General features: G+C 34.9%; 1 protein-coding gene across 11 annotated transcripts in view; it reads right to left on the reverse strand.

The window, feature by feature from the left end:
* The window catches only part of FRYL (FRY like transcription coactivator), a 172668-nt gene that overhangs the window by 17612 nt on the left and 129117 nt on the right, over positions 1-25939 (reverse strand). For 10 of the 11 annotated variants that reach the window (XM_074904767.1, XM_074904764.1, XM_074904765.1 and 7 more), the window contains 16 exons: positions 24868-25072; positions 23918-24039; positions 23260-23450; positions 22462-22556; positions 20584-21194; positions 19869-19966; positions 18721-18891; positions 17549-17689; positions 15318-15515; positions 13914-14075; positions 13555-13629; positions 11010-11186; positions 8136-8339; positions 7079-7249; positions 2852-3105; positions 501-708 (listed from right to left, as the gene is read on the reverse strand). In XM_074904767.1, the coding sequence (XP_074760868.1) occupies positions 501-708; positions 2852-3105; positions 7079-7249; positions 8136-8339; positions 11010-11186; positions 13555-13629; positions 13914-14075; positions 15318-15515; positions 17549-17689; positions 18721-18891; positions 19869-19966; positions 20584-21194; positions 22462-22556; positions 23260-23450; positions 23918-24039; positions 24868-25072 (3083 nt within the window). The remainder of the gene's footprint in view (positions 1-500; positions 709-2851; positions 3106-7078; positions 7250-8135; positions 8340-11009; positions 11187-13554; positions 13630-13913; positions 14076-15317; positions 15516-17548; positions 17690-18720; positions 18892-19868; positions 19967-20583; positions 21195-22461; positions 22557-23259; positions 23451-23917; positions 24040-24867; positions 25073-25939) is intronic. The other variant, XM_074904758.1, reaches the window with a different exon arrangement.

Genomic DNA, 25939 nt, shown 5'->3' on the forward strand with positions numbered 1-25939 from the left:
TCCTGATGTTTCAATTATTTCTCTTCAGAAAAAAACTTTTTCTCACAAGACAGATGCAAGAGAAATTTCTTGTTTGTCATGCTGCGATCCTGTAATAATGAATCCCACAGAAAACACAGGAGGAAGACATTAATTCTGTAATCACCACAGAACACGGGTGATGTTCAAAAAATAAAAGAAGGGACACAGCCTGAACTAAGAGCATACAAGAAACACTTAACTGGTTTTTTTGAGCTGTTTGTTGTTGTTGTTTTTTTCCTGAGGAGAATCACACCTAGACAATGAATAAAACAGACATCCTGTGCAAAAATAGTGTATAACCATATAACATTCTTTTAGGAATATGTTGTGGGGTTTTTGTTTGCTTTTGATTTGCTTCCTTCCTAAGGCTTCTTGCTACCATAATCTTGAGGCTGTTGCAGTTATAGAGAGGAAGAACAGTTCTGAAATCAGGAGGAAAAGATTTCAAACAACCAACCATGCAATGGCAATTCACTGACCTGAAACAATCTTGAGAAGACATGAAACGTATAAACAGCAGAAGATCCATCTGTATCTGACAGCATTTGATTGACGTGGCAGCGCCATGCTTGCTCCTCATCATCATATGACACTGGTTGGAAAGCAGCCAATATGGCAGAAAGAAATGGTGAAGGAGGTGGGGACGTTTGTACTTCTGGGAAACCATCCTGTTCCTCTTCATCTTGGCTATTAATAACAAACAACAGAAATTAACTCCTCAGTAAATGTTTTAGGAAAAAAACCCTTCATTTTGGTATGAAGAAAAAATAAGAATTTATAATTCAGGATAGTGTTTTGTAAAATAAATAATCAATCAATCAATCAAGGTAACTATGAACCAAGAAAAGAGTAGAAAAAAAACAATCAAAAACTTCTACTGCAATATAAAAAAATTGCCTATACTCTCAAATACCTCCAAAGCTTATTAAAACATGTTATTACTATGCATATCTACAGACAAAGGGCTATTTGCAGGTTATATATAGCTACTTACAGCACTATATATATATATATACACCACTCAGAAACTGGTATTTTTTTCTTGCCCCCAACAACAGAATTAACATTCAATTCTTCAAATTTTTATTCATCTAAACACATGGTCCACCAATATCTATAACAAATTTTAGTTTTCCTGAAAAGAAACACAGGAGCCAATTTAGCAGTGTATCACCATAACTGTCTTAAGTAACATCGTAAGTGAATGGAGATAGATTGGAACACTTTAATTTTTACGGGCAATCAATTTAATGGGCCTTTGTTCAAAGAGCATTCTGCAGCCATACTTTCCATTAGACACCAAATATCCAATAAAAATATCAAACTATAAATTAACCAATGCTACTACTTACAATCATCAGCTTGATTGTTAAAATTTTCTGTATTACAAGGAATGATACATTTTGACAGTTCTTCTTGTATGACTGTACTTACACAGCAAAAATATGCATGGGAAGATTCCAAGTACAGATAATTTATTAAAATAATTTTTTTAATACATAACATTTTTCTCTATAGCAACTGCCTCATTCACACCAGCACCAAGTATGTCTTAAACAAGACTTAAACATTTTGTAAACAAGAAGCTGGGGTGCTGTTTTTAAATACATTAATTTTAGTAGCACAGAGCTCAAAAGCTAAGATGCAATTCTTTTGAGTAGTATCTGTAAGAAAAGCTGCAAAAAGATTTTCAGGTATTTTCTAACTAGTGTATCAACCCTATATATCAACACCTCTGTTGCTCTTTAAACTAGAGCTATGGGGTTTTTTTGTTTGTTTGCTTAGTGTAAATAAACTAAAACCTTAAGAGATTTTTTTTCAGTTGCACATTAGGAAATAAACTGCTGGTACCAGCCTTTAATTCTTCAAGGCATATTGCAGTAGGTTGTGTGTGGGATTACAGAAGTCAATTTCTCTGTCTCAGTCCCAGTAGAACCTTCTCAAACGACTTGGTCTTTAACAGCTCCTGTTGGGTCCTTTTCTGCAAAAGGCTCCTTAAATTATCTCCCTGACAGAATATACACTATGTTCCTATATACGATGAGTCTATGTACTATTCAGTCTAAGCTTCTGAACCAATTTTTACTATGAACAAGCCTATGAACAATTTGGAAATTTTTTTGTTTTAATTTGGCCTTTTTTGTTTGTTTTCCCTACTTCTTAGACTGTTACTTTCCAGGGACTAAGGGTTTCACTTTAAATATGACTCAACCAGCTAGGACTAACTGTAACTTTTCCTCTCAATAGTTGTTTTTGTTCTCCATATTAAAAAAATGGAAAAAAGTTATTCTACTTTAAAATGCCTTAGAAATATGCAAGAGACTGATTACTGTTAACACCAAAAATAAACCTTGGGCAAACTCAAAGACAAACTGGCCTGACTCCTACAGAAGCTTTAATGAAAAAAAAAGAGTTTTTTTTTTTCCCTGTCTCTTCCTGTCTTTGAGTGCCAAGATAGGTTCCTACCATAACTCAGAGCAGTTCAAGCTCTTTTCCATGTTGTACTGTTTGCAGCTGGTGGCTGCTGAGAAGATGCTCCAAAACATCCTGTGAACATTTTTCACATTTCTGTCCTATTGATGATGATGAAATGTGCTAGATTTCTTTTTTTCAAGAGTTCTCATCTTTTCCTGCATGGCTGTTTTCCCTGTACCAGAAACAACTGCTGAGCAAACTATTGAGTATATTTGTTATATCAGATATGCAAAACATCACTTCAGATACTTGTATTATGGGATTCATGGAAAACCCCAGACCATAAGAAAGCTTACTTTGATTCATGCACTGATAATATGTAATTTCTGTTACTTAGAAGCAATATTAATCTTACCTAGACAAACCAGAGAAGTCAGCTTCTTCTTCTTCACATCTCTCATCCAACTCTTTCAAAGCAAGAGTGACATCCTCTTCACAGATAGACTCAGAGTAGCTCTCAGGAGCTGCTGCCTCTGCTAGTTCTGGGGTCTCTTCCAACTCAAGAGATTCATGACAGACCAGGCAGTCTTGTTGTTCCTGTAGTAGGTATGACCCAGTGTCTTCACTAGCAGTGCTAACCTGTTCATCCCTTACTGCTGAACTGCCTTCCTATAAATCAAACATACTTTTATTACTTTTATGGTCAGGGCTTATATGTTCTTATCAGTTTTTATTATGGTAATTTTATAAAAAAATGTTTACAAATATCCATTTATACATTAAGCATTCATCTCTTTGGATTGCTCAGTTTTACGTGAGCAAAGACAGGCAGTCTACTTGTAAAGTTTGTAACTTCTGGTTAACATTAATATCCTAGATTATGACATAACAAATACCATTTTTCAAATACACTCAATTAAATCTGTTGTTAAGAGAACACTTCCAGAAAAGTATCTGCAAATAGCCTCAAACATATATAGATCACAACAAACACAATCAAGACTTTGATATTTTACTTTTCTAGGTAAGGACAAAAACAACTGCATCATGCTTGCCTTTGGGGTCTGGAACCAATATAGAACATTTCTTCTGAGCAACTGAGCAACAGTGTGATGAACAGATGAACAACGGAAAAGGGACATTCCACTGTTTTTATTATTTTGCCATTACTGTTAATATGGGGAGAGCTTTAAGGGTTTAACCCCAAATCTCTAAATGTAGGCTTCAATTCACTGGCAATCATAAAGATACAATCATTAAACTCAGGTAGGTAATATTAGAATGACCCTTTCTCCCTTCCCTCTTCCTCCATTAGCATTATTATTAACATCTCTATACGGAACAGAGCAATTCAAGTTTACTTAATTTACGATGAATCCATTTGAAACCTTTTACTGGATTTCTGTGGAATAAAACCAACACTTTCTATTTGCTGTTTCCTAAAGGCACAAATCATCACACATTTTCATTATTAGTGTGCTGGTCTTCCCTGCTGGCATATCCAAGACTAGTCAACAAACCTTTAGACTGCCTCTAAGCATACACATCACTTATGGCTTTCATCAGTCTAAACAGGCCCTCTGACTGATAAATAACTGTACACATATTGGAAAAGACAATTCAGCTTTAAAAAGAACTATATAATTTTGTTTCATAGTGATCCTAACATCTCACTTTGACCACGGTACTCCTCAATGTGAGACTGCTGTCATTTAACACAGCCGGTGACCTCACTTCTAATGCCTCTGTTGTAAAAGTTAAATCAGGAATTTTATTGCGCAGAACAGCCACTTTGTCACACTGAGCAACTAAGGCACATGGAAATGCAGGACACCTTTATGATACTTCAGCAAAATAATTTGGACTAAACCAGTTTCTATTATAGATGTTAACATATGATACAGAGCTGCACTGATCATATATGGTAGTTGTACACGATGAATACACTTTAAGAAAATATTTAAGTGCTAATTACTAGTTAATAGATTTACAGCTAAGTTAGTCTTCATAGTGCCAAGACTGCTGATTTCTGAAGTTTTCTGCATAACATTGGACATGTCTTTACTATCAACAGGAATGTTCTTTAAGTATCTTAAAATGTGATTTATATAGTTGACAACTCCATGGAACCTAAGGAAAATTACTTCTAGTAAACCATTCCCTCATAAATCCACAGTGCAAGTGAGTAAAATAGGGAATCATTTTAGTCAGAAAATTTCATATACTTAATCTTGTAAAGCTTATTGTATAAAACTGAAAATATTCTTGTAGCTAGACTGTAAATTCCCAACTGGAATATGAAATGTCCTTTTTTGCAAAGATACATGCTATTACTGGAAATCAGACAAACACATTTAAGTAAACTATTTACTTAAATCTTCAGCATCTCTACAAGAGAAACAAGGAACATAACTGCATCTAACCAGCACACACATTTGTTTTTTAAATAAGAGCTGCATTTTTTTTAACCTTAGATAAATTTTTATACATATTTATTTATATTAAAAACATTTTGATAACTGACACATGGCAGAAAATGCCTGTGTTGAGTTACATATAAAGCATAGGAAAAAACAAGTGCACTATGCTGCAAGTTGTGCACTGTAAGAATTCAGAAAAAAATTAGTTTTACTGGCTTCACACATTTTTCAAAGTGAGTTGACAGTGTGCATATTTTCAAGCTCATTATGTTAAGAGGCATAAAGCCAACTCTCCCTTTTAGCAACAAAATCCAACTAGATAGATAACTCTTGTAGAGAGATAACTTTGAGTGTTCGAACTGTGCTTGAAGAAAACATATGTATATGACTGAATCCCATGTTTTAACAAGCACAAAATAAACCTGGAACACATCATATTTAGTGACTGCATTTATATGCACTTGTAGTCTTTTTTTTTTTTTTGATATAGCATTTTTTATGGATGTTGCTTAATCATGAAATTACTTTACAGCCCAGTTTAAGTGTTTTCATTATTTTGAATGACATTCGTGCTTTTTTTGTGCGAATGTTTTCACCTGGATTTTCAGAAGTATAGTGATTTTATAAAAGAAGCTGCAGGAGAACAATGAATCCAAGTATAAAGGCATTCTTGGAAAGAACGATGAAAACATAAAAATGAGTTACAGCTGAAAATGTATCACAAGTGAACAATGGAGAAGACAAAAGTTCTACTGTGGTGAATTTCAGTCTATAAAATCCCATCTTATATATTGCTTTTCCTTTTTGAAATTGTAACATAAAACATTTATCCTATGTGGAGAAAAAAAATCCAGATTAAGTGTTCTTTCTCATCCAAATCCTGTTGGAACAAAAATACTTCTAGATGAGCAGCTGAAGCACTAACAGAACAATTTGTATGACAATCTAAGCACAAATGCTGTACAAAAGTTGAGACAATTTACCAACTGCAATGTAACCAAACTAAAAAAAATGTAGATAATCATAATGGAAAAATATGAGATATGTGGGGAAATGATGCTTTATAAAAGTCACAATACTACAGTTTTTGAAGGTGAGGGTTTTATCACAGGAAAGCAGTCACCCACACTTTGCCTTTGTTGTACTCTGTCTTCTGTTCTGACAGTTATCTTTATTAAATGTTAGCTAGGTGGATGGTTTGCCTGTTAGCAAGGGTGATTTTCTAGGTAGCAAACAGGTAGACTACAGCCTTTGTTCAGAAATCCCAGGCACTTGAACCAGTCAGTTGACTGTTTAAACCAAGTTGGCTGAAGACTCATTCTTAAGTGTAAACTGTGCACTGGTTATTCAAATACAGGAATAGCTTAATTTTCTGGAAAACTCAATAAAAGTGTATGTTCTGTTAAAGATGGGATTAGCAATGCTTATCCAAATAAAAATAAGATTGCCAGTAGCATCAATAATTTTAACTGAAAAGATAAAAAGTCCACCTAAACCAAGCCACTTCAAGAAAAAACCCAACATATTGAGGTTTTAGCTACAACTGCTAAAAATTGTAGGAATTGTAGCAGATGAGAGTTTTATTTTAAATAAGAGGTTTAAATTTTAAATTATTCAAAAGATTTTAAAAACCAAGAAACTGAAGTACTCACAGATTTGCAGGCAGCCATTAGCTTGAAATATGTCTCAGTCCACACAGGCCTTTCCAAAAAAAAGTGTACCACTAGCATCTGGTCCTTTTAAAGGATTATTTAATGGAACCAACTGCTAACACAGCTGGCCTGAGGTTTTACTCCCACATAGCACCAATCACATTATCCCAAAGAAAGGAAAAAAAAAAAAAAAAAAAAGGGAAAAACGGGGGAAATAAAAAAAAAAAGTATTTGAAAGAAAATTAGAAAATGTTGCTCAAGAAGGATTTCAACCATATCAAGGTAAAAGCATCTTGAATATTAGCCTATTTTCATTCTGCACCATGAAATGATCATTATCAGCCCTTCAAGAATATTTTTAACCTGTGGTAAATTCCCTCAGTCCATCCCAACTAGTTTTCATACTGAGGGAACATTTCGTAAGAACATTCCAACAGGTTAGAAATATTAAAAGCAAATCAAATGATCAGTGTAACAGATGAAATTTCAGTTGAAAAGAAAGCCAAAGTTGCTACTAAAACACTAGAAGGAGCCCAAATCAGCCATGCACCAGCCCACATTTCTCCCCACCTCAGGCAGCTGGTTGCTAGAGTTATCTAGAGGAGAAGCCTCCAAACTTGGGGTCTCAGTTCTGATTTGCAGCACCTCTTCTGTTCCCACACTGCTAGTGGAATCTTGAGACTGAAGCGATAAACCAGCATGATCTGATATTGTTTCGTCTATGGCAGAATCACTGTTTAACTAAGAGATGAAAGAAAGAAACATGAAATTCTTCAGAGTTTATTGAATGCATAAATTACAGGAAAAACACACATTAGTTTTGAAATAGGCTGTTTCAGTATGGTCAGCTATTTGAATTTATTTACATATTACGAGTTTAACAGCTTTACACTAAAGCCATTACAAGCATCACATGCATTTCTGTAACGTTTAACTTTGAAGAGAAGTTAAAAGTTATCCTTGGGATAAAGAAAATTATTTCCTTTCTTGTTCTTAAAGGTCTTTGGCACTAGTGAAATGCTAGACCAAAACCACTGAAGAGCAGAGCTCTTTGTTATAGGCAACATTAATACAAACTTTGCCTAAAGTCTGAAAAGCAGCATACTATCCCTGCTGCTCTCCATCCAGTCATTTTTTTCCTAATTTCATTTAGGTAGTACAGACAGATTTCCAAGCAGCCACTATTCCTGATTTTCTTCAGTTATATGTAAACATGCTTCAAAATCCATAATTAAATTAGCAATTTCTATGGTTAAACACAACTGAGGCTCCCATGGGATCACTTAGTGCTCTTGTTCTTATTTAGTATTTTTGGGGTTTTTTGAAGCTAGGAATCCAGAGACACACACTTTACATGTAACACATGTAATTTTGCACTTAGCTTTAAACAAGCATAGTGGGTATAAGGACACCAAAAAAACATGAATGCTGTACTGGAATTATAACCCGGTTATGCACCACCACTTTCCCTTCATTGATGTTGTTATGAAAAAGAAGCTTAGCCACATTAATTTAGGTCCTCTTTAGTTCACTTACACTGAAAGTGTGAGCCATACTTATCCATTACAAGTGCAAATGAAAGCTTAAGTTAAGAAAGAAAGATTCCTTTCACAGAAAAACAACTTACCATCTGTGAACGAGACAGTATCTGACTTGCAGTCAGGGCTGCTTCTTCTTCTGAAGACTCATCAGTATCTTCCTGATTCGTCAAGTTCAAGCTGGGTGTGCTACCAGAGTACTGACATTCTTGAAGAGATGGTGTGTCTCCTTTGTCAATACTGTCAAGAGAGCGCCTACGAACACCCCAGTTGAAGTTGTCCATGCTTTCACCCTGTAATAAAAGAAGTTTGCACACATATGTATAAACAAATTTCAACATAATAACATTAATACACAAATGCAACACAGAAAACACAAGTACTCAACACATTATGAACAGAGTTTCAATCAGCCCTTTATTAAAATTTTAAATACCTTGTTAAATGATGTTTGTAGATAAAGTATATGGCAAATGAAGTAGAAGTCTTTTGAATATCTTCTTGTAAAGCGACTTAATATATAATCTATATCAGTATTAATTTTATATATCTGACCAGAAAATACAACACCAGACAACAACAGATGAACAAGCCACGGCACCAGGCTGCAACTTACCTGCAGCTCCTGGTTAGCAAAAAGGAAAACACATATAATTAGAAAGAACGAGGACAAACACTTAAAGATACTCTAGAACCAGGGAAAAATGTTTTATTACATAAGATTTGCCAACAGTAAAAGACTGATTCAAGCTCTGAAAAAAAGCTTTAGTCAAAAAGCTAGTATTTAATTTATCTTTCTAATGGGAGATTGATTTAAAAAAAATAAACAAACTGACAACAAAACACTAAAACCAGCATGCTTATGATACATTTTCTCTAGCGTAAACATGTAAAGCAACTGTTTCAACAAACATCAGATGAAATTCTTTAACTAACACACATGAATCTAAACTGACGACATCCAACTGACAAGGCACCATCAACATTAATTATATACAGGTTGTAGAAAAAACAATATCTTCATTAACTGTTTTACCAGCTACTTTGTGTCAGTTTCTTGAAATGCACCCTAAACACCAATAGCTGGATCCTTTCTGTTTGCACATTTTAAAGCTGGGATGCTTCGTTTTCAGACATCCAACATACTACGTGAAATTCGTATCTTAAAAACACTATTGTTTTAATTCACAAGTTCAATAACGATCTTTGATTTTCTCAAGCACTTTGCCAACCTTCAACAATTCATCTAGGTAAGATGCAAAACCTTATCAGTTCACTTCGCCAGTCTACAGTTACTAAAGTACCACATCTAGCCCAAAATGAGCAAGTATGGGTTCCAAAACTACTCTAACAGAGTATCTCTTGTGGAGACTTAAATGAGATCGTCACGATGCATTAAATGTGCAAAGCAAAGTAAACATATTGTAGTCTCTTTTAGTGATTTGTTTTTCTCCAAAAAAGGTGGAAGTGTGTAAAGTTGTGGCAAAGCAAAAGAATCCCAACTACTACTGTGGGCTGAAGCACTTAAATTTCATCTGAATATTACTCAGACTTTAATGGAAAAGCCCCAGTTCATACTGTTGACAATTACTAGCAACAAAGAACATTCTATATTTGTGGTGTAAAACTAGGCAGCTCATATCAAGTGCACAATCTATGTGTAATGCCTTATATTTGTATAATCCATGCTTTATCTTTTTTTTTTTTTTCTTAAGTATAGCATTACATGTTGCATACAGGCAAGTAATGAAAAATAAACTGCCTTTTCTTCATTATGATCTGCTATTAAAATAATATGGAAAATGAAGTTAAAGATTAACTTGGTTTGGCAAAGTTTTCAACTTTTGGCATTCTACCTGCAAAGCCCCATCTAGTGTTGAAATAATGTTTTAGTACTGCTGAGCCTTGATTCTGAACTACTTGCATTCACTATGGGAAATTATATCTGTATAGTGTGTGGCCACATATATTCAATAGAATATAATGCGCCTGTACTTTTCCTAGAAGGTTCAAATATTGGCTGAAGTGAAGCAATATACAGGAAGAATGAAGAAACTGACATAAACCCAAGATATTAGGGGGGGAAAAAAGCAAGATTTTGTGAAAAAGGCTAGATTAATCAGGGGAAGAAATATCTTGTAATTTAGATAGGCAGATATTCTTCTTAGTAGCTTGTTGACTCATGACCTGCAAGGGTCTCCATTACTAATTCAGCATTTTGTATAGACTGTAACAAAAGTACCAAAAGAAACTACAAAGCATTTGATTTCTTCTCCCCAGTCCTTTTACAGTCATACTTTTAAGCTTCAGCAAATTCTGATCTGAAGCCTTTTATTTTATCCCAAACAAGTAACAACTGTTAACAGAATCTTTACTATTTCTCAATATTTAATTTTGGTTTACCTCCCCTCTCTCTTTTTTGACAGGAAAAGTAGAGTAAATGTAAGAACTGCAACAAGCCAAATATAATGTAAAAGTCAATGCAAGCAATTATGGCGACTAAATCAATCATATATAATGAGATAGTACAGCATACAGTTTGTAACTTTGAAAGCTATTCTCTTCATGTTTTCAAAATGCAGAAATATATCAGGAAAAAAGATTACGCCATTTTCTTAACATATTGTTCCATTAATAAGTTTCCTACTGCATGATACCCAGGTGTTCATTCTGTCATTGTCTTATACTGTCATATCACTTCACTTTCAGATTCAAGTCACTTGACTCCTCCCTGCCTCCCCAATCCCAACTTTCTCCCCAGAAAACACCCAACAATTTGCAACAACTTAACACTTCAAAGTTTGTGACACAGGTTTCTTTATCATGCAAGTTCAATCACGTCATAAATTCTTCCCAACAGGATTAGTTAGAAGAGATGTCAATTCCTTAGAACTGCACCAACATAACCTAATTTTTAAAACATTCTCAAATGGAAATACACAGAAGAAATCCCAAGGTCTCACCTCTGCATCTTCCAATTCAACATCTAAAAAGTCAAAGTCTTTAAAAACTCCAAATTGCTGCTCACTGGTATTGTCTTCTACAGCCACTTCCTCTTCTTGAATTATTTCTTCTGTTGCTGAAATAAGACTAGTTTGTTGATCTCCAACTTCCAAGTCTTCATTAGAAGAAAACACAACCTGCAGATATGGGTAAACATAGAAATAAAAACTTCCAAGTTGCATAACTCCAGAGGACAGCTATCCTGCCTCCTGCAATTTAATGGCATAAGTGGCAGTTCGCATACCACTATAATGATAATACTAGTGCAATTGCAGACTGCAATTTCTTTCAACACTAGTTGGATTTTAAACTACATCTTTAAATGAGTGATATTCTTGCCTTAATGTAACTGAGAATTGCAAAGCTACAAATAAAGAGAAAAATACATCCCCAAATTTTCATTTTCAGAACCACAATATTAGTCAAAATTAAGAGCAAAAAATCAATCATAATATTCATCCACATGACACAGACCATATTATTTTCACCTTACAATTTCTGTGGAAGGACTGTATACCTAATCTTCACAGATTAAAATCTGCTGTTTATTTCCATTTGAACTTTAAAAATCTCTTCAGTTTCATCTTTTAGGCACTTAATTTCAATAATTTTAACCTCCTCCACTAGATTTAAGATCCACCTCCTATCAATATTTTTCCCCAGTTAAGAATCACAGAATCAATCATAGAAAGGTTTCAGTTGGAAGGGGCCTTAAAGACCATCTAGTTACAACCCACCTGCCATGGGCAGGGACACCTTCCACAAGACCAGGTTGCTCAAAGTCCCGTCCAACCTGGCCTTGAACACTGCCAGGGAGGGGGCAGCCACAGCTTCTCTGGGCAACCTGTTCCAGTGCCTCACCACCCTCACAGTAAAGAATTTCTTCCTTAGATCTAATCTAAATCTACCCTCTTTTAGTTTAAAACCATTACCCATATCCTATCACTACACTCCCTGATCAAGAGTCCCTCCCCATCTCTCCTGTAGCCCCCTTTAAGTACTGGAAGGCTGCTATAAGGTCTCCCTGGAGCCTTCTCCAGGCTGAACAACCCCAACTCTCTCAGCCTCTCACAAGGGAGGTGCCCCCTGATCACCTTCATGGCCTCCTCTGGACCTGCTCAAGCAGCTCCATGTCCTTCCTATGTTGGGGGCCCCAGAGCTGGACACAGTGCTGCAGGTGGCGTCTCACAAGAGCAGAGTAGAGGGGCAGAATCACCTCCCTTGACCTGCTGGTCACACCTCTCGATGCAGCCCAGGATACAGTTGGCTTTCTGGGCTGTGAGTGCACATTGCTAGCTCACAGTCAGTTCTCCATCCACTAATACCCCCAAGTCCTTCTCCTCAGGGCTGCTCTCAACCCACTCATTGCCCACCCTGTATTTGTGCTTGGGATTGCCCTGACCCATGGGCAGGACCTTGCACTTGGCCTTGTGGAACTTCTGAGGTTCACACGGGCCCACCTCTCCAGCCTGTTCAGGTCCCTCTGGATGACATCCCTTCCCTCCAGTGTGTCAACCACACCACACAGCTTGGTGTCATTGGCAAACTTGCTGAGGGTGCACTCAATCCCTCAGGAACTTCTATGTCACTATAAAAGCCAATATTCTAGATGACAACCAAGGTAGGCTACTCACTTTATTTTAAAAGCTCTTAATGTCATCACCACCATTAAGCTTAGTATGCCTACGGGGTTCTTTTCTATGCCGTACACAGAAGTAACACCATTGGACTACTTTTACTCAACATTTAAGACTACTGTTCCTACTGATAGCCATGCTAATTTGAAGGCATGTGATCTACTGGTCATTTTCAATGTATTCTATGGTATTTTCAATACAGCATCAACATTGTTGCAGTCCTCAGCTATTGCTGCCCCTTCTCTCTAAAGTACATCTTATTTATAATAGACTAGATAGAGATTTACTCAGAACAGGGGAGACCTACTTCAATCCCTGCTCCTAGCCAAGACAATTAAAATTCATATGTGCAATCTCAGACATACAACACACTATCCTGGAGTGGCAGTGTAGTTCTGCTCTTCTGTGAGGAAGTATTAAGGATTAGTCTGATAAATGGAGCTCCTTAGTAGTTAACTAATTTAATTTGGAGAGGAAATATTTGAGTCCAGTCCAAAGACTTAAAAAAAAATACTGTTTGGATAACCATATAAGATAAAAATTAATAATTAATTCTAGTAATTTATATTTGCTTTAGAACATATAGTCCTCCCCCTGTAAGACTGACCTAAATTCACTGAGGTGGCAATATTGGTTTTGGCTGAATGTAAATACTGTTTTGAAACCTGTTTAGTAAAGAACGGTGCCCACTGGACTTCTTGGTACTTCATTACTTATTATTCCAAACCTTTTTAGTTCTTTAACTAGAATTGCTGAACAAAAAATTGTTTGTCAAAACCAGCTGTTGTACCTTAACCAATACCTGAAATAAAATAGCATTCTCATTACTGGACTTTAAAAACCAAAATAAACCACCATCACCACTTACTGAAGGATTCTTGGGAAGACCAGATTCTGGACCACACAGAGAAAGCACATTCATTAGCTTCTCCCTAGTTCTTCTCTGAAAAATATAGCAAAGAAAATCACATAACAGGGCATCTGCTGGAAGTCCAGGTAAACATGTAAAACGTCTGCATTTTTAACTAGTCATCTTGCATGCTGACATCCTCTAAAAAGAATTTTACCATTTTTTCTTTTCACCAGTATTAGCTTTAGTTTCTGCTACATTAATTTACTGTTTTGCTAAGGCACAACACAGGTTTCAAATTACACTTCAACACTTTTTTAATATATTCATAAACACTGTCTATAATGTGTGTATAATGTGTTTGAGACACAAGGTACCTGAGATAGCTGTGGTCTCTTCCAACTGACAGGAACTAATGCATTTGAATTCGAGCCTGATGAAGTTGAAGAAGTGCTCCGGGTGACAGCAATGACTTTTGGCTTCCCGTTTCTACCAGCTGCACTGTGTTGATCACCATACTTATTCCCAATAATTGGTGTCTAAAACAGACAACAATTAACTACTTAAAATTCAAATCTATATTAGTAAAGACTACACCTTTGGTTTCAGAATTGAGTATTATATAAAACATAGGGGGGTTTGTCTGTTTTTAAGCATTCTGTGAAGCCCATGACTAATCCACTGAGTATCGGTATACTGGGAAATACAAAGTTGAGTAATTCTACCCTACGCAGCAGGCTGCCATTTTGCCCACTTACGGCTTTTTGAATTGTGCAAGTTTTAAGCTCACAATCCAGTTGTATTTTTAAAATACACTTTAAAAACAACTGTGTTCTAAGTTTAAAAGGTGCAAAGCTTCTTTATAGAATCATTCACAGACATGAACAAATTGTTTTCACAAAAACTTCATTAACACACACACACTTCCGAAAACCAAAGATCAAATTCAGCCCTTCTGACAGAAAATGCTACTCCAATGAACTCTGTGAGAATTCGTCTTCTCTCTCAATTATCTGCATACACTGAAACTTCCAGTGAGGAATTCACTTACCAATTTAAGTAATGCTCCTAAGACATCTGTATCTCCAATCATTATCTAGGGTCAGCTTCAACCAGGAAACCTTACTTTTGAATACTTTTGAAGTTTCTACAATTTTCACATCTCTATATTACACTGCAGTCATTTGGCTACCCTCCCCTTTGTAGACATAGAATAAGTATCAGCTGTATTAATATATTATTTTCAGTTCTAATGAAACCTAACTGGGGGGTAAGGGTGTTGGTTTTAACTTCTGGAAGTTTATCTCCAGTTGTGTCCATTTCACAATGAGCTTGCTATACTCTGTACCCTACTCTCTCTTCTAAATTTTATCTGCCTTCCAAAGTCACACCAAAACTGCAGTACAGGGTTTTAATCCTCTCAGCCCTTGAATGCACAACCCTTAATTTGATGAAAGTCTGCTATGTTCAGCTGCAAGCAGCAGCCAGCTGCATTAGCCTGGTCTCTGACACAGCTGAAATACCCTTGAGAATAATCCTACTGACTTTTAGTAAATAAATCTCCAGACATTCAAAGGAAAAAAAAAGGCAAAACCAAAAACGAATACAAAGTTTATCTTTCAGTATGACTCTAATTACGTGTATGTAAAACTTCAACATCAGCCATTCTTTAAAATTATATTTATTTAAAAATATATAAATGTAGAAGGCTAACAGAAACAAATCTGAGTTTGCCACAGAAAGTCATTACTGCACTGTAATTTAAATATAAATATAATTACCTCTGATATATCAAAATGAAAATCTAAGGTCTTCCCAGGTAGCTCTTTGGAGACATTATTAAAAATTTTTGTGAAAGAGATTTCAGGAGAACCTATGTCACTTCCATAAGACTTTGGAATATCATTAGGTACAACAAGGCTTGCTGACCGAGATACCACCAGTTTCAAAATATTAAGGGCTTCCTTCCAATATGGACTCTAAAAAGAACATACAGAAATCACAAAACAATCACTTCAAAAATGTCAGCCATTTTTAATGTACAGTAAGATTTTGCACTGATTCACTGCAAGATTCCCAAACCGAAAAGCTCTAATCTTCTACAGGTGGCTGCAAGGTGCTAACACAGGTGGGCAGCTTTGGACCTTGAAGTACCAGGAATGTAGCACAGCAAGGTACCAGGTCATCCCACAGTGGGCACTCGGGTGCAGCCAGGCAGGCACAGTAGCTCCAGGTCACAGTGCCAACCATACCAGACTGTTCCATGCCTCTCGCTCTCTGTATTCTCACTAGATTTTTTACCACTGGAGTATCTGCCCTTCATACCCCAGAAGATAAAAATCGATAGCATTTAAAAGCCAAACAACTTTCACCTCCTGGCATCTTTAATTATTTTACACTTCTGAGCAGAGTAAATTGAATTTGAAACAGACAAAACTGCTTTGTACTTCCTCACACATTTCAAAGTTCTTAAAAAAAAAAAGAGCAAGCAAAAACATTTACAAGGTTTTTATACAGTATCAAACCAATGGAGTGCTTAAAAAAGCCAGGGCAAAAGTATGAGAACATAAGATGCAGAGCCCGAGTTGAGTGCACTCTCCTTAAAAAGATGATTAAGGTAATGTAAATAATTCAGCAGTTTCAACTACAGATTGCAGAGCAAATCACAGAAGAGACTTAAACCAAAAGCAGCACCTTGGGAGGTTTAAAATTTACACTCCTGAAAAGGTTACATGTCTACCTGATCTATCTTCTAGTTTTTGAAGTTAGCAGGATATCAGCTTTATTTTTTTTTAATTAGGTTGCCATGTTTGTTCAAATATTTTTTAATGCATTAAGGTTTTTTGCATTAAGGCTTTCAAGGCTCTAAGTAGTATAAGCTTCTTAAGGGTAACGAGAGTCTTTAACAATCTCCTGAATTTCTATGCATCATAAACATAAAGTAGTCTCAAACTTGAATCTCCCTATAGCAACTTAAACTTACTAAGATGCATTGTGATTGCAGAGGACTAAAAAAAAAAAATCAGCTTAGTTGCATCACATTTAAACAAGACACATTCAATTACGGTCTTTTCTTCTGTTATTTATAGTAACATGTTTTATTGTATCAAAAATACATAGGCTTCTCTGCAATAATTTTTTTGATAGTACCATTATTTTGATGGCTAGTATCTTCTAATTAAAATTATATTCCATAGTAGTGTGGGAGGCAAAGCAAGCAGCCGTCAGGCCATGAAAACTATAGTTATGCTAATCATTTCATTTTGCCTAATGCACTCTGACAGGAACACAATATCTAAAGTACATATCCATCAATAACAAAACATCCAGGGAACACTACTTTTCTTGGTTAATTATGATTGAACCATTTGACTGAACAAGATTTGGCAATAATGGAATTCAGGAAAAAAGAAAAGGAGAAGGTGGGGGAGGCTGCTTTGCACTGAAATGGTTTTATGCTCCAGGCATTTTTACAAAATCTTTCAGCAAGATGCTAGACCTTCTTCCCTGAAATAGGTTTTCAGTAAATTGTGTTCCAAGTACAAAGGATCAAATTACCTAAGGCAAAACACTGTTGTTCACCTTTAGGGGACTTTCTTTAATAAAAAACGTACTCAAATTTGTTAAGGTGCACCTTAATGTTCCTCACAGATATATTAGTGAAAGTGATTTAAATACGTGTTTAACTGTGAAACTTCATTTTGAAAACATATATACTTAAATAAAACATTTGTGTTGTATTTAGCAGTAAACATTTCCTTCTATTTTAATAGCTGAAGGACCGTCTTCTCTAACTACATATATGGAGTTGCCTGTATCTGTAAATAGATGTGCATTCACCCAGCTAACTTGACCCACATGATGTAAATCAAACTGGACAATTACATAAGCATAGAATGAATTAAGTACATAGGACAAAAAATATACTATGGAATCTGACTTTGAACAACTATTTTTATATCTGAAATAAATTAATTCCCACAAAAATTCAAGGTAGTTTCAGAGTACACACCTGAACATATTTACCAATGACTTTTATGATTTCCAAATTAAACTGCTTCACTGGTGCTGTGGATAGGTCAATATGGCTCAGAAGACTATAGATGATCTGCAGTAAGGACTGTTGCATACTGGATAATCCTTTCTCTAAAAGCTAAAAAAAAAAATTTTAAAAAATACATAATTTAATTAGGGCCTTTAATGGTAGCGAAAAGTGAAAACAAACATTAAAATATAGCTACATACATATTTATTTTCCTCTTTAAGAAACTTAAGCGTACCACTTCATTTTAAAAAAACCTTTGTTTTAGCATTAAATAAAAAGTAATGCAGTAGAACAATGTTCTCTGTTGTAATTCATTTTTTTCCCTGAATTATGACATATTTGTTAGCACAGATCTAAAACACTTAATAACAGAACACTTCCAACTAAATAGAGTTGTTCATACAAATTCAAAATCTCAAAGCTGTATGAAAACCAATTACATCTACACCTTAAAGAAAGCTGATAAATACCATTTTATGGAAAAAAATGAGCACATAAAAGTCATTCATGAGAATGTACAAGTATTTGTACAAAAAAATGAGCACATAAAAGTCATTCATGAAAATGTACAAATATTTGTACAAAAAAATTTGTACAAATGTACAAAACTTCAAGGACAAGCTCTACAAGCTCTTCACACAAGGTACTATTTTAAAGGCAGTTTTCCTGTATGAATGGCTGGAAGGATCATATACTGAATTCTATAATGATTTTTGATTATATAAATTGAACTTTGAAATTATTTTTTAAGTTGTGATAAGGACATCTTAAAATGTGTACTTGGCTAAAAAAAGGTCTCTTAAAATTTGCAGTAAGTACATTTTCCTAAATCCAAGGCAGTATGTGCATTTTATTCATTGTGGTACAGAATATAAATATCTACTACAAAACTACTACCATAAAAAGGGATCTTTTATTAGAGGAATTATCATTTTAAGGTACATTTAAATTGCTGCACTCCACAATGGCATTAGTCATCCCTCTTCTATAACCTAGAACATTTTAATATTATTCTCCCATTATGGAAGATGTGCTTCCCCCCCCATATTAGAATCATAAAAAACAAGTAATTGGCAATGAGTAAATGTGATGTTGATCACAGACTGCTAACATGAGACACACTTTTATTAAAAATTTACCTCTGCAAGATAAGTTACAAGGTTAAATGTAGCATCTGAGAAAGAGTCATGCAAATATCTACACACTACGTTAATCCAGTTAGAACAGTCTCTGGAATAACTGTGTGTACTGTATAAACTCATCATATGAGCCAGATTGGCAAGAGTTGGTGATTTCTCCTCTGCACAAACCTGAAAAGCAAAAGAGTATTTAATTATATTAGAAATGACAAATTTTTAACCTAAGTATTCACAAGTCATTATGCACCTTTCCCAGATTTCACTCTGTTTTCTAATAACTGAAATTGAACTAATCACACAAGCAACGCCTACAGTTTCTGTTGAAATTTGTCTGTCAACATTCTGTTGAATGATGGTGGCATCCATGCTCCAAGGTCATTTACTACTCATAGCAAGCTTACCTCAGCTAGTGTCCCTAGGTAGTAGTGCAAGTATTTAAGGGACAGCAGTAATTTTTGGATTTACATCAGGCATGTACTCCTTTGAGATGGCCTGCACAAAGTTAAGTGATTTATGTATCACAGTCTGGGCAGCCTGAGGGCTATGACTGCATCTCCTATGACAGGCAGCACCTTCTCATTCCCCTTTCCGCATTCTTCCTTAAAATGCAGAGGCCAGCATACTACTAGTCTGGCTGGAGACTGTTGGTGTATACCTTGTCCAGCTTTAACAGGTACTACAGTTCAGAAATATTCCAAGGTTAATCACTGTGTGCAAGTAACAGAAAAAACATACTACCTTCTCTTCTCTACCTACCAGTCCAAAGAGTAAGGATCACTTCCTTCTCATAAGTAAATTAGGAAGTGTGCTTAAAAATTTTTTAAGTTTACCTTTAAAAATATAAACTGAAAAATCAAGACAAATAGAAAATGTAGTTGATATCATTAATAAGGAAATTTGTTCTTTACATCAAAATTTCATTGAACAAGCTAAACAAGTCTTTTCATTGACAAAGAAAAACCCAGGCATTGATACGAGGTCCAACTATATAAATTAGGACTGGATCACATCTTTAAAATACAACCTTTTATAGTTATTTCTATATTACTATTAGAATCACATAAAAGTATTATGTATGGGAGCAGAAAAATACAGAAACAATGCTGGTATAAACTCCTGGATACCTCTCCAAGCATCACTTTACGTACCTTTGCTATCCTGTCAGCTGTTTCTTTACAAAACTGAGTTGGGTTATCAAAATGTTGGATCAGATGAGGAAGCAGACACAAGATGTTTAGAGGAAATCCTAAATACATACATAAACACAGTTATATGAGACCTAAAGATTCTTAATATCACTTAATTTAATATGGAGTTATCCGGTATTTAAGAACCTTTACAACATGACACATACATTCACACAGATAAAAAAATTATATATACACATACATGTAACTAACTGTGTATGTATGCAAAATCTATATAAATGTGTCTGTGCTGGGTATAAATATGCATAAGATGAAAAAATTATCACCAGACCAATTAAGCAAAACTCATGAAACTGGATAGCTTTAGGCAGTACAGTCAGATTTTTTCTAAAATGTTTAAATGTTTGAAATAGTACTAATTGAGCTAGTTAGAATAATAATGAAAAATAATACATGTGCTTTTAAAACTCACTTGTAAGCAATTTTAAAGTAAGTTAATAGTCAACAGATACAGTTTACATGCAGTATTTCTTGGCAGATAATCATAGACTGTAATGTATTCCCACTATATAACACTATAATATCGACAACTGCAAAAAACATTTAACTGAAGGTTGGGGGGTTTTTTAAGACAAATGCATGACTATTACTGATTTTGATTACACATAATTTGAAGAAAAAATGTTTTCATTACACATACTTTTAATAAAAATACCTGCTAACTGAGAAGGATCCACCAAAGCATGCCTGGAAATTGTGATGAGTTTACTGAGGAGATGAACTGTCATTTCTTGAGTAGATGCTGAAGTAAACCCTTTTAGGAAGAGCTGCTGAAGGCCTGGAAAGTTATTCCATTTCAGTTTATTCTGCACCTTTTCTATCTTTTCCCGACTCTCTGATTTATCCAGAGGCAAGTGAATAAGAAGCTTGTTGAGTAACTTGAGAGCCAAAAGGTATTCATACTCATAATCTGACTCTAGCAACGAAGCTGCAATCCAAAATATGGTGGCCATCAAGTTGACAGGGTCAGTAGTGGGCTGCACATCATACACCCCTCCCTCTCTCAGGGAGGAAAGGCTTCTAGTCCTGGCCAAACTTCCACCATGATTTATTCTTCCATCCATTATATCCAGTGTGTTGCTTCGTCGACGGTCACCTCTCCGTTCATTGACTAAATTCAGTCTCAAAGAATTACTCCTTGTATTACTGCTGTAGTACCCCAAACAACTGCCACTATTAATGGGACTTGTGCTTAGATTTATCTGTCCAGTGCTTTTCCTATTAGCTGCATACTTGTTTCCCATTACAGAATCATGGTACGAGGTTCTAAAATAAAGATCAATATTACATATTACTACATGCAAAATACTTTAATAATATACAGTTTAGAAAAAGGGAAGAAAGCAAAAAGGTGTTACACTAATCACATATATACACACACAATGAGTACTCCATTTCCATCACTTAAGAGTAAGAGTATTATAATACAAAAATAGAGAATTTCTACATATGAATAAAATATCCTTACAGCATAAGGACAAAACTGTGGCATTCCACTATCTCTGCTCCCAGATCTATTTGTTATAATCCCAGAACATCAAAATAGTTCCATAAGAATTCAGTAAAAGCAGAAAAATTAGCCTATAGCACGTAAAAGATTATCTGTAAATGAAGATCTAGCATTCCAACTTACTTATAGATGTGATAAAGGTAGAGAAATTAATGAATTAGTAAATGAAATTATTTATTTATTACTATATATTTCTCTGAAACATCTGACCTAGTAAAACTAACACCTTCCAGTTCCGATACTGAAAAATTGAATGTATTCCTAGAAATCTCAACATTTTAAAAAACTTTGCCATTAAGTCAAACAAATAAAGATGTCTGTACATTCAGGCATTTTTTCTGTTTGATAAAAAGTCATTGAGCTAACCACTCAGACTGTAATGGGACAGACAAATGACTCAAGACTGTTCAGTTACACTTCTCTCATACATGGACAACAAATCTGAGGCCTAAAACAGACTAATATTTGCTGTAACTGAAGTAATATCTTCTGTATTAATATTGGATTAAAAGAATTTGTTGCAATACAGGAGTTTTCATCTGTGAACCTTAAATTATCTTAAATTAGCTTTTACCTTCATTATACATGAAATAAGATGTAAAAACAAGACACCCCCCCTTGAATTTACTTTAATTAAATTACTTTATTGTTCAAGGTCAGTAGAACCTGATTAAAAAAGTTGTAAATGTACTCAGTGCCTTTATTTTTGAGAAGTTTCAGAAGAATTGACAACATTTCAGAACTGAGCCACAAGGAACATCTTGAACACCTTTTTTGTTTTTTAAATTGGACCCAAGAGGGTAAGTTGAAATGGTAGCAGAGATCTTTTTCAGAAAATCTAGATTCTTATGAGTTTTGCTTGACACAGAACGATAAACATAAAAGAGCAAGCAATTTTGCTATAAAGATACAACTATTCTGCAAAGACAACAAGAAATTATTTCATTCCCCTTTTAATACAGATATTTAATAATTCATGTGTATAAATACATGTAATGTAGCTTGACTCATAAAATAACTTACTGAGAAAGGGCAGAAAGTAGATCATAATGCTTCATGGTTTCAGCCAATGTATCAATAGCAGACTCTAAGGTCAGAAGCAGTTCTATGACAAAACCCTGGGGAAAGCCACAGGTCATTATATATTATGCAATAGGCACAAGGAAGATAACAGAAAATCTACTAATTAGCGATAAAAAATATAAAATCAGTATCAGTAAATAAATTATTATTTCATGCTTCAATTAGAACGCAATCCTAATGAGACAGCTCAAGTTAGCAGCATAGCTTCAAGTCAGGGAAAACTTTAATTCATTTCTAAATATTCACAGAATTCATTCTGGTTTGCACTATTTTTAAGAATGGACTGAAGGATGGATGGAGTCATTTAGACTCTCATTTTGCAACATTAAAAATTAGATCCACTTTTAGATGTATAATGACAGTAAGTCAGATGGCTGTTAACACTTTATCAGGTTAATAATAAAAGAACACCTAAATTATTTTTTCACATGGCTGATCTCAGGATTCTCTAGCTATGGAAGAGAAGGTGTTTTCAGGAAAGAGATATATCAAATTCTCTGAAAGTTGCTATTGCTGCAGAAGACAATGTGCACAGCTCACCTTTTCATCATTTCACTATGTGAAAATTCAGAAAGTATCACGATTTTTTGTTTTGAAATTTGAAGTATCTTTATTTAAAAATAAAAACCCACTGAAAAAGAAATGGTTTTAAGTCTTACTGTCATTAAAATAATAACGCAACTGTGTTATTTAGACAGACTTAGCTTTCTTGTAAAGTGGGGGGAAAAGTTCAAATACCTGAGCTTCTTCTCCTGCATCTCCCACAGTTTCTACTAGTCTGGAGAGAACATCAGAAAGTGTAGATGCAGTAAGAGGCTGCTTCAGAGCTCTGAAAATCTGAAAGGACCTCCCAGCATAATGTCGAGAAGAGCATGAAAGCGCAGTTTGCAAAGCAACTTCACTGAGACGATGTTCCAATTGAAGTCCTCCTATAAGAGCAAATAAACACTCAAGCAACATAATGCTTCATAAAAACCAAAACCATGTGAATTCAATGAAGAGTAAATTGCCAAAGTCGTCATTAACTTTAAAATACTCTCAACTTCTAAATTTTTCTCAAAGGAGTATTACTCTTAAAAATCTTTCCATGCATATAAACTTGTATTCCATAATATTTAACACTGGAGAGACTTGCAGAGTATAAAAGATTTATGATTTGACTAGTAAGTGTCACAATAAATTAATTAGATATCTCATTCCTAAAAGATTGTATTTAAATCTGTCATAACAGAAACATGAAGTGTGCAATACACAAGAAAAATCCATTATTTAGAAGCAGTAAGTGATCACCTAGAGTGATTTTATAGATAACCTGCAAATCTACAGGCATTCAAAAAAATTAATTTAGTTCGCAGACTTGGACATTCCATCATGCACTGACTGTTTTCTAACCTACCTGAGCTAGACTGTTTAAATATAGATAACACATGCTTTAAAAACACAGTTAACTGTTCAGCACTTTTTATATTAGGGTTCTTGGCCGAAACATCTTCATGATTCCAAAGTGGGCCTCTTTTCCTAAAAATATAAAGATAGAGTAAACAGAATATAGAAGTCTTTTTCATCAATATTATCTAAATGTCATTTTAACTTTAAGGTTAACTGCAAAAGAATCTATTTACTGCAGGAAAGAAACCATTTAGAACTGCAGACACCAATGCAAAAGAAGTTTGACAGCTTCCCAGTATTGTACAAAAATATACAAGACAAGGTGAAAAGCAATGTATCAGATACAACTGAAATAACAGCATAACTAACAGAGAATTCTCTGTTAGATATTATTTATTTATTTAATAAAGAACCAGTACAACTTAAAACAACCTCCTTTCCTCCCATCAATACATCATGCTATTCTACATTTAGGCTCATGTAAAGCGTAAGTAATCATAAGCCTTGAGAAACGTGGGATTTCAGATTTACACAATCTTGAGAGCTTTATATAAACTACCAAACAAATGGCATAAGTGTTGATGGTTTTACAGATGTTCTTTGCCACAAATTTTTAGTTTTTGAATAGCCAGGTCTCTACTACTAGGTAATCCATAAACTCCAAACAAATCCTGCAGATCCCTTATCATCTTTATGTATTCCAGCCTTAATCCTTTAGATGGAAAAGGGAATTCTATAAACTGTGTGCCAAGCAAAAATAACAGACCTGTGTAGAACATGGCAAAGGACTTTTAAACAGGACATGAAAGGGTGGCCAAAATTCTCTGAAACTGTTAGAAAGTTAGAGTTGTTTATAGGCTGTATCATATAAAATCACTTCAGTATTAAACTATCTCTTACTGGTGATAATGCAGAGACAAAAATATGTCTTGATAAAAATGAAAATTGAAATCTTACCTTGAGGTAATAAATTCTATGAGGGTTTTCACTTTTTCATCCTGCTCTACTGAAATGTCAACGTCATTGAGGATTGTGGTGTGCAGATGAGAAATGGCAGCACTTGTGTTTCCTAAACTGATGCTAGAAGAGGTAGAACTTGAACTAAGCCCTGAGTCTGTCATTGGGGAGGGCTGGTAATCAGGTATAAAATCATGAACACCTGCTGAAATTAAAATAAGATGATTATGCGCTCTTGACAGTTAATATTAAATACATAAAAATTGGTAACTTAGCAAATGTAATAAGAATAATTTAATGGATGTAATAATTTCAATGAAATCAACAAGTCTGATATATGCGAAGTCTTCACATGACTGTACCCTTAATAAGGAACTGACAGATCCCTTTTTAAAACCACTGTATTATATTTGATTTTGTATTGGTAGTATAACAGCTCAGCAGCCTCTGAGGCATCTCATCTTATTGAGACAAATGATATCAACTACTGCCTAATAATGCGCAGATAGCTTTTTTTGTAAAAACTCAGTCCCAGCATAACTGACAGCACTTCAAATCAGTGAATGCTAAGTATTAGCTAGTGAATCAGTGCTAAGCAGATCCCCTCTGGCTGCACAAAGTTTCTCTGAACTTAGCTTAATCTTGCTGCTGCTGCATTTTTCTCTCCATGTAAAGAACCACGTGGCAATAAAATACAACTGCAGTATCTATGAGGTGCTGGGAGAATATAAATTGGCAAGGAAGGTGGGTCACAAATATCTGACTGTAACAACTGTGCATAAGCTTAAGACTCACTGACATCCACCACAAATTTTCACTCTGCAAAGCCACAGGGTATTAGCAGGTTCAAATAAAATTTAACATCAGTTCATCTGACCTTGTGCTAGGCATGCATACCTGTAATCACCTTCTCTTAATCAGCAGCTAGAAATGTTTGATTCTGATCTTATTCTAGTTTCTATCAGACATTTCTGTTTTAATAATAGCTAAATACTGTGTCCAACTTAGACAGACCTGTAAATAGTCACCATATAGGTGCATCGGTAAAGTTCTGCAAATACGTTTACATAAA

Source organism: Athene noctua, chromosome 4 (assembly GCF_965140245.1).
Source record: "Athene noctua chromosome 4, bAthNoc1.hap1.1, whole genome shotgun sequence".
NCBI classification, from domain to species: Eukaryota; Metazoa; Chordata; class Aves; order Strigiformes; family Strigidae; genus Athene; species Athene noctua.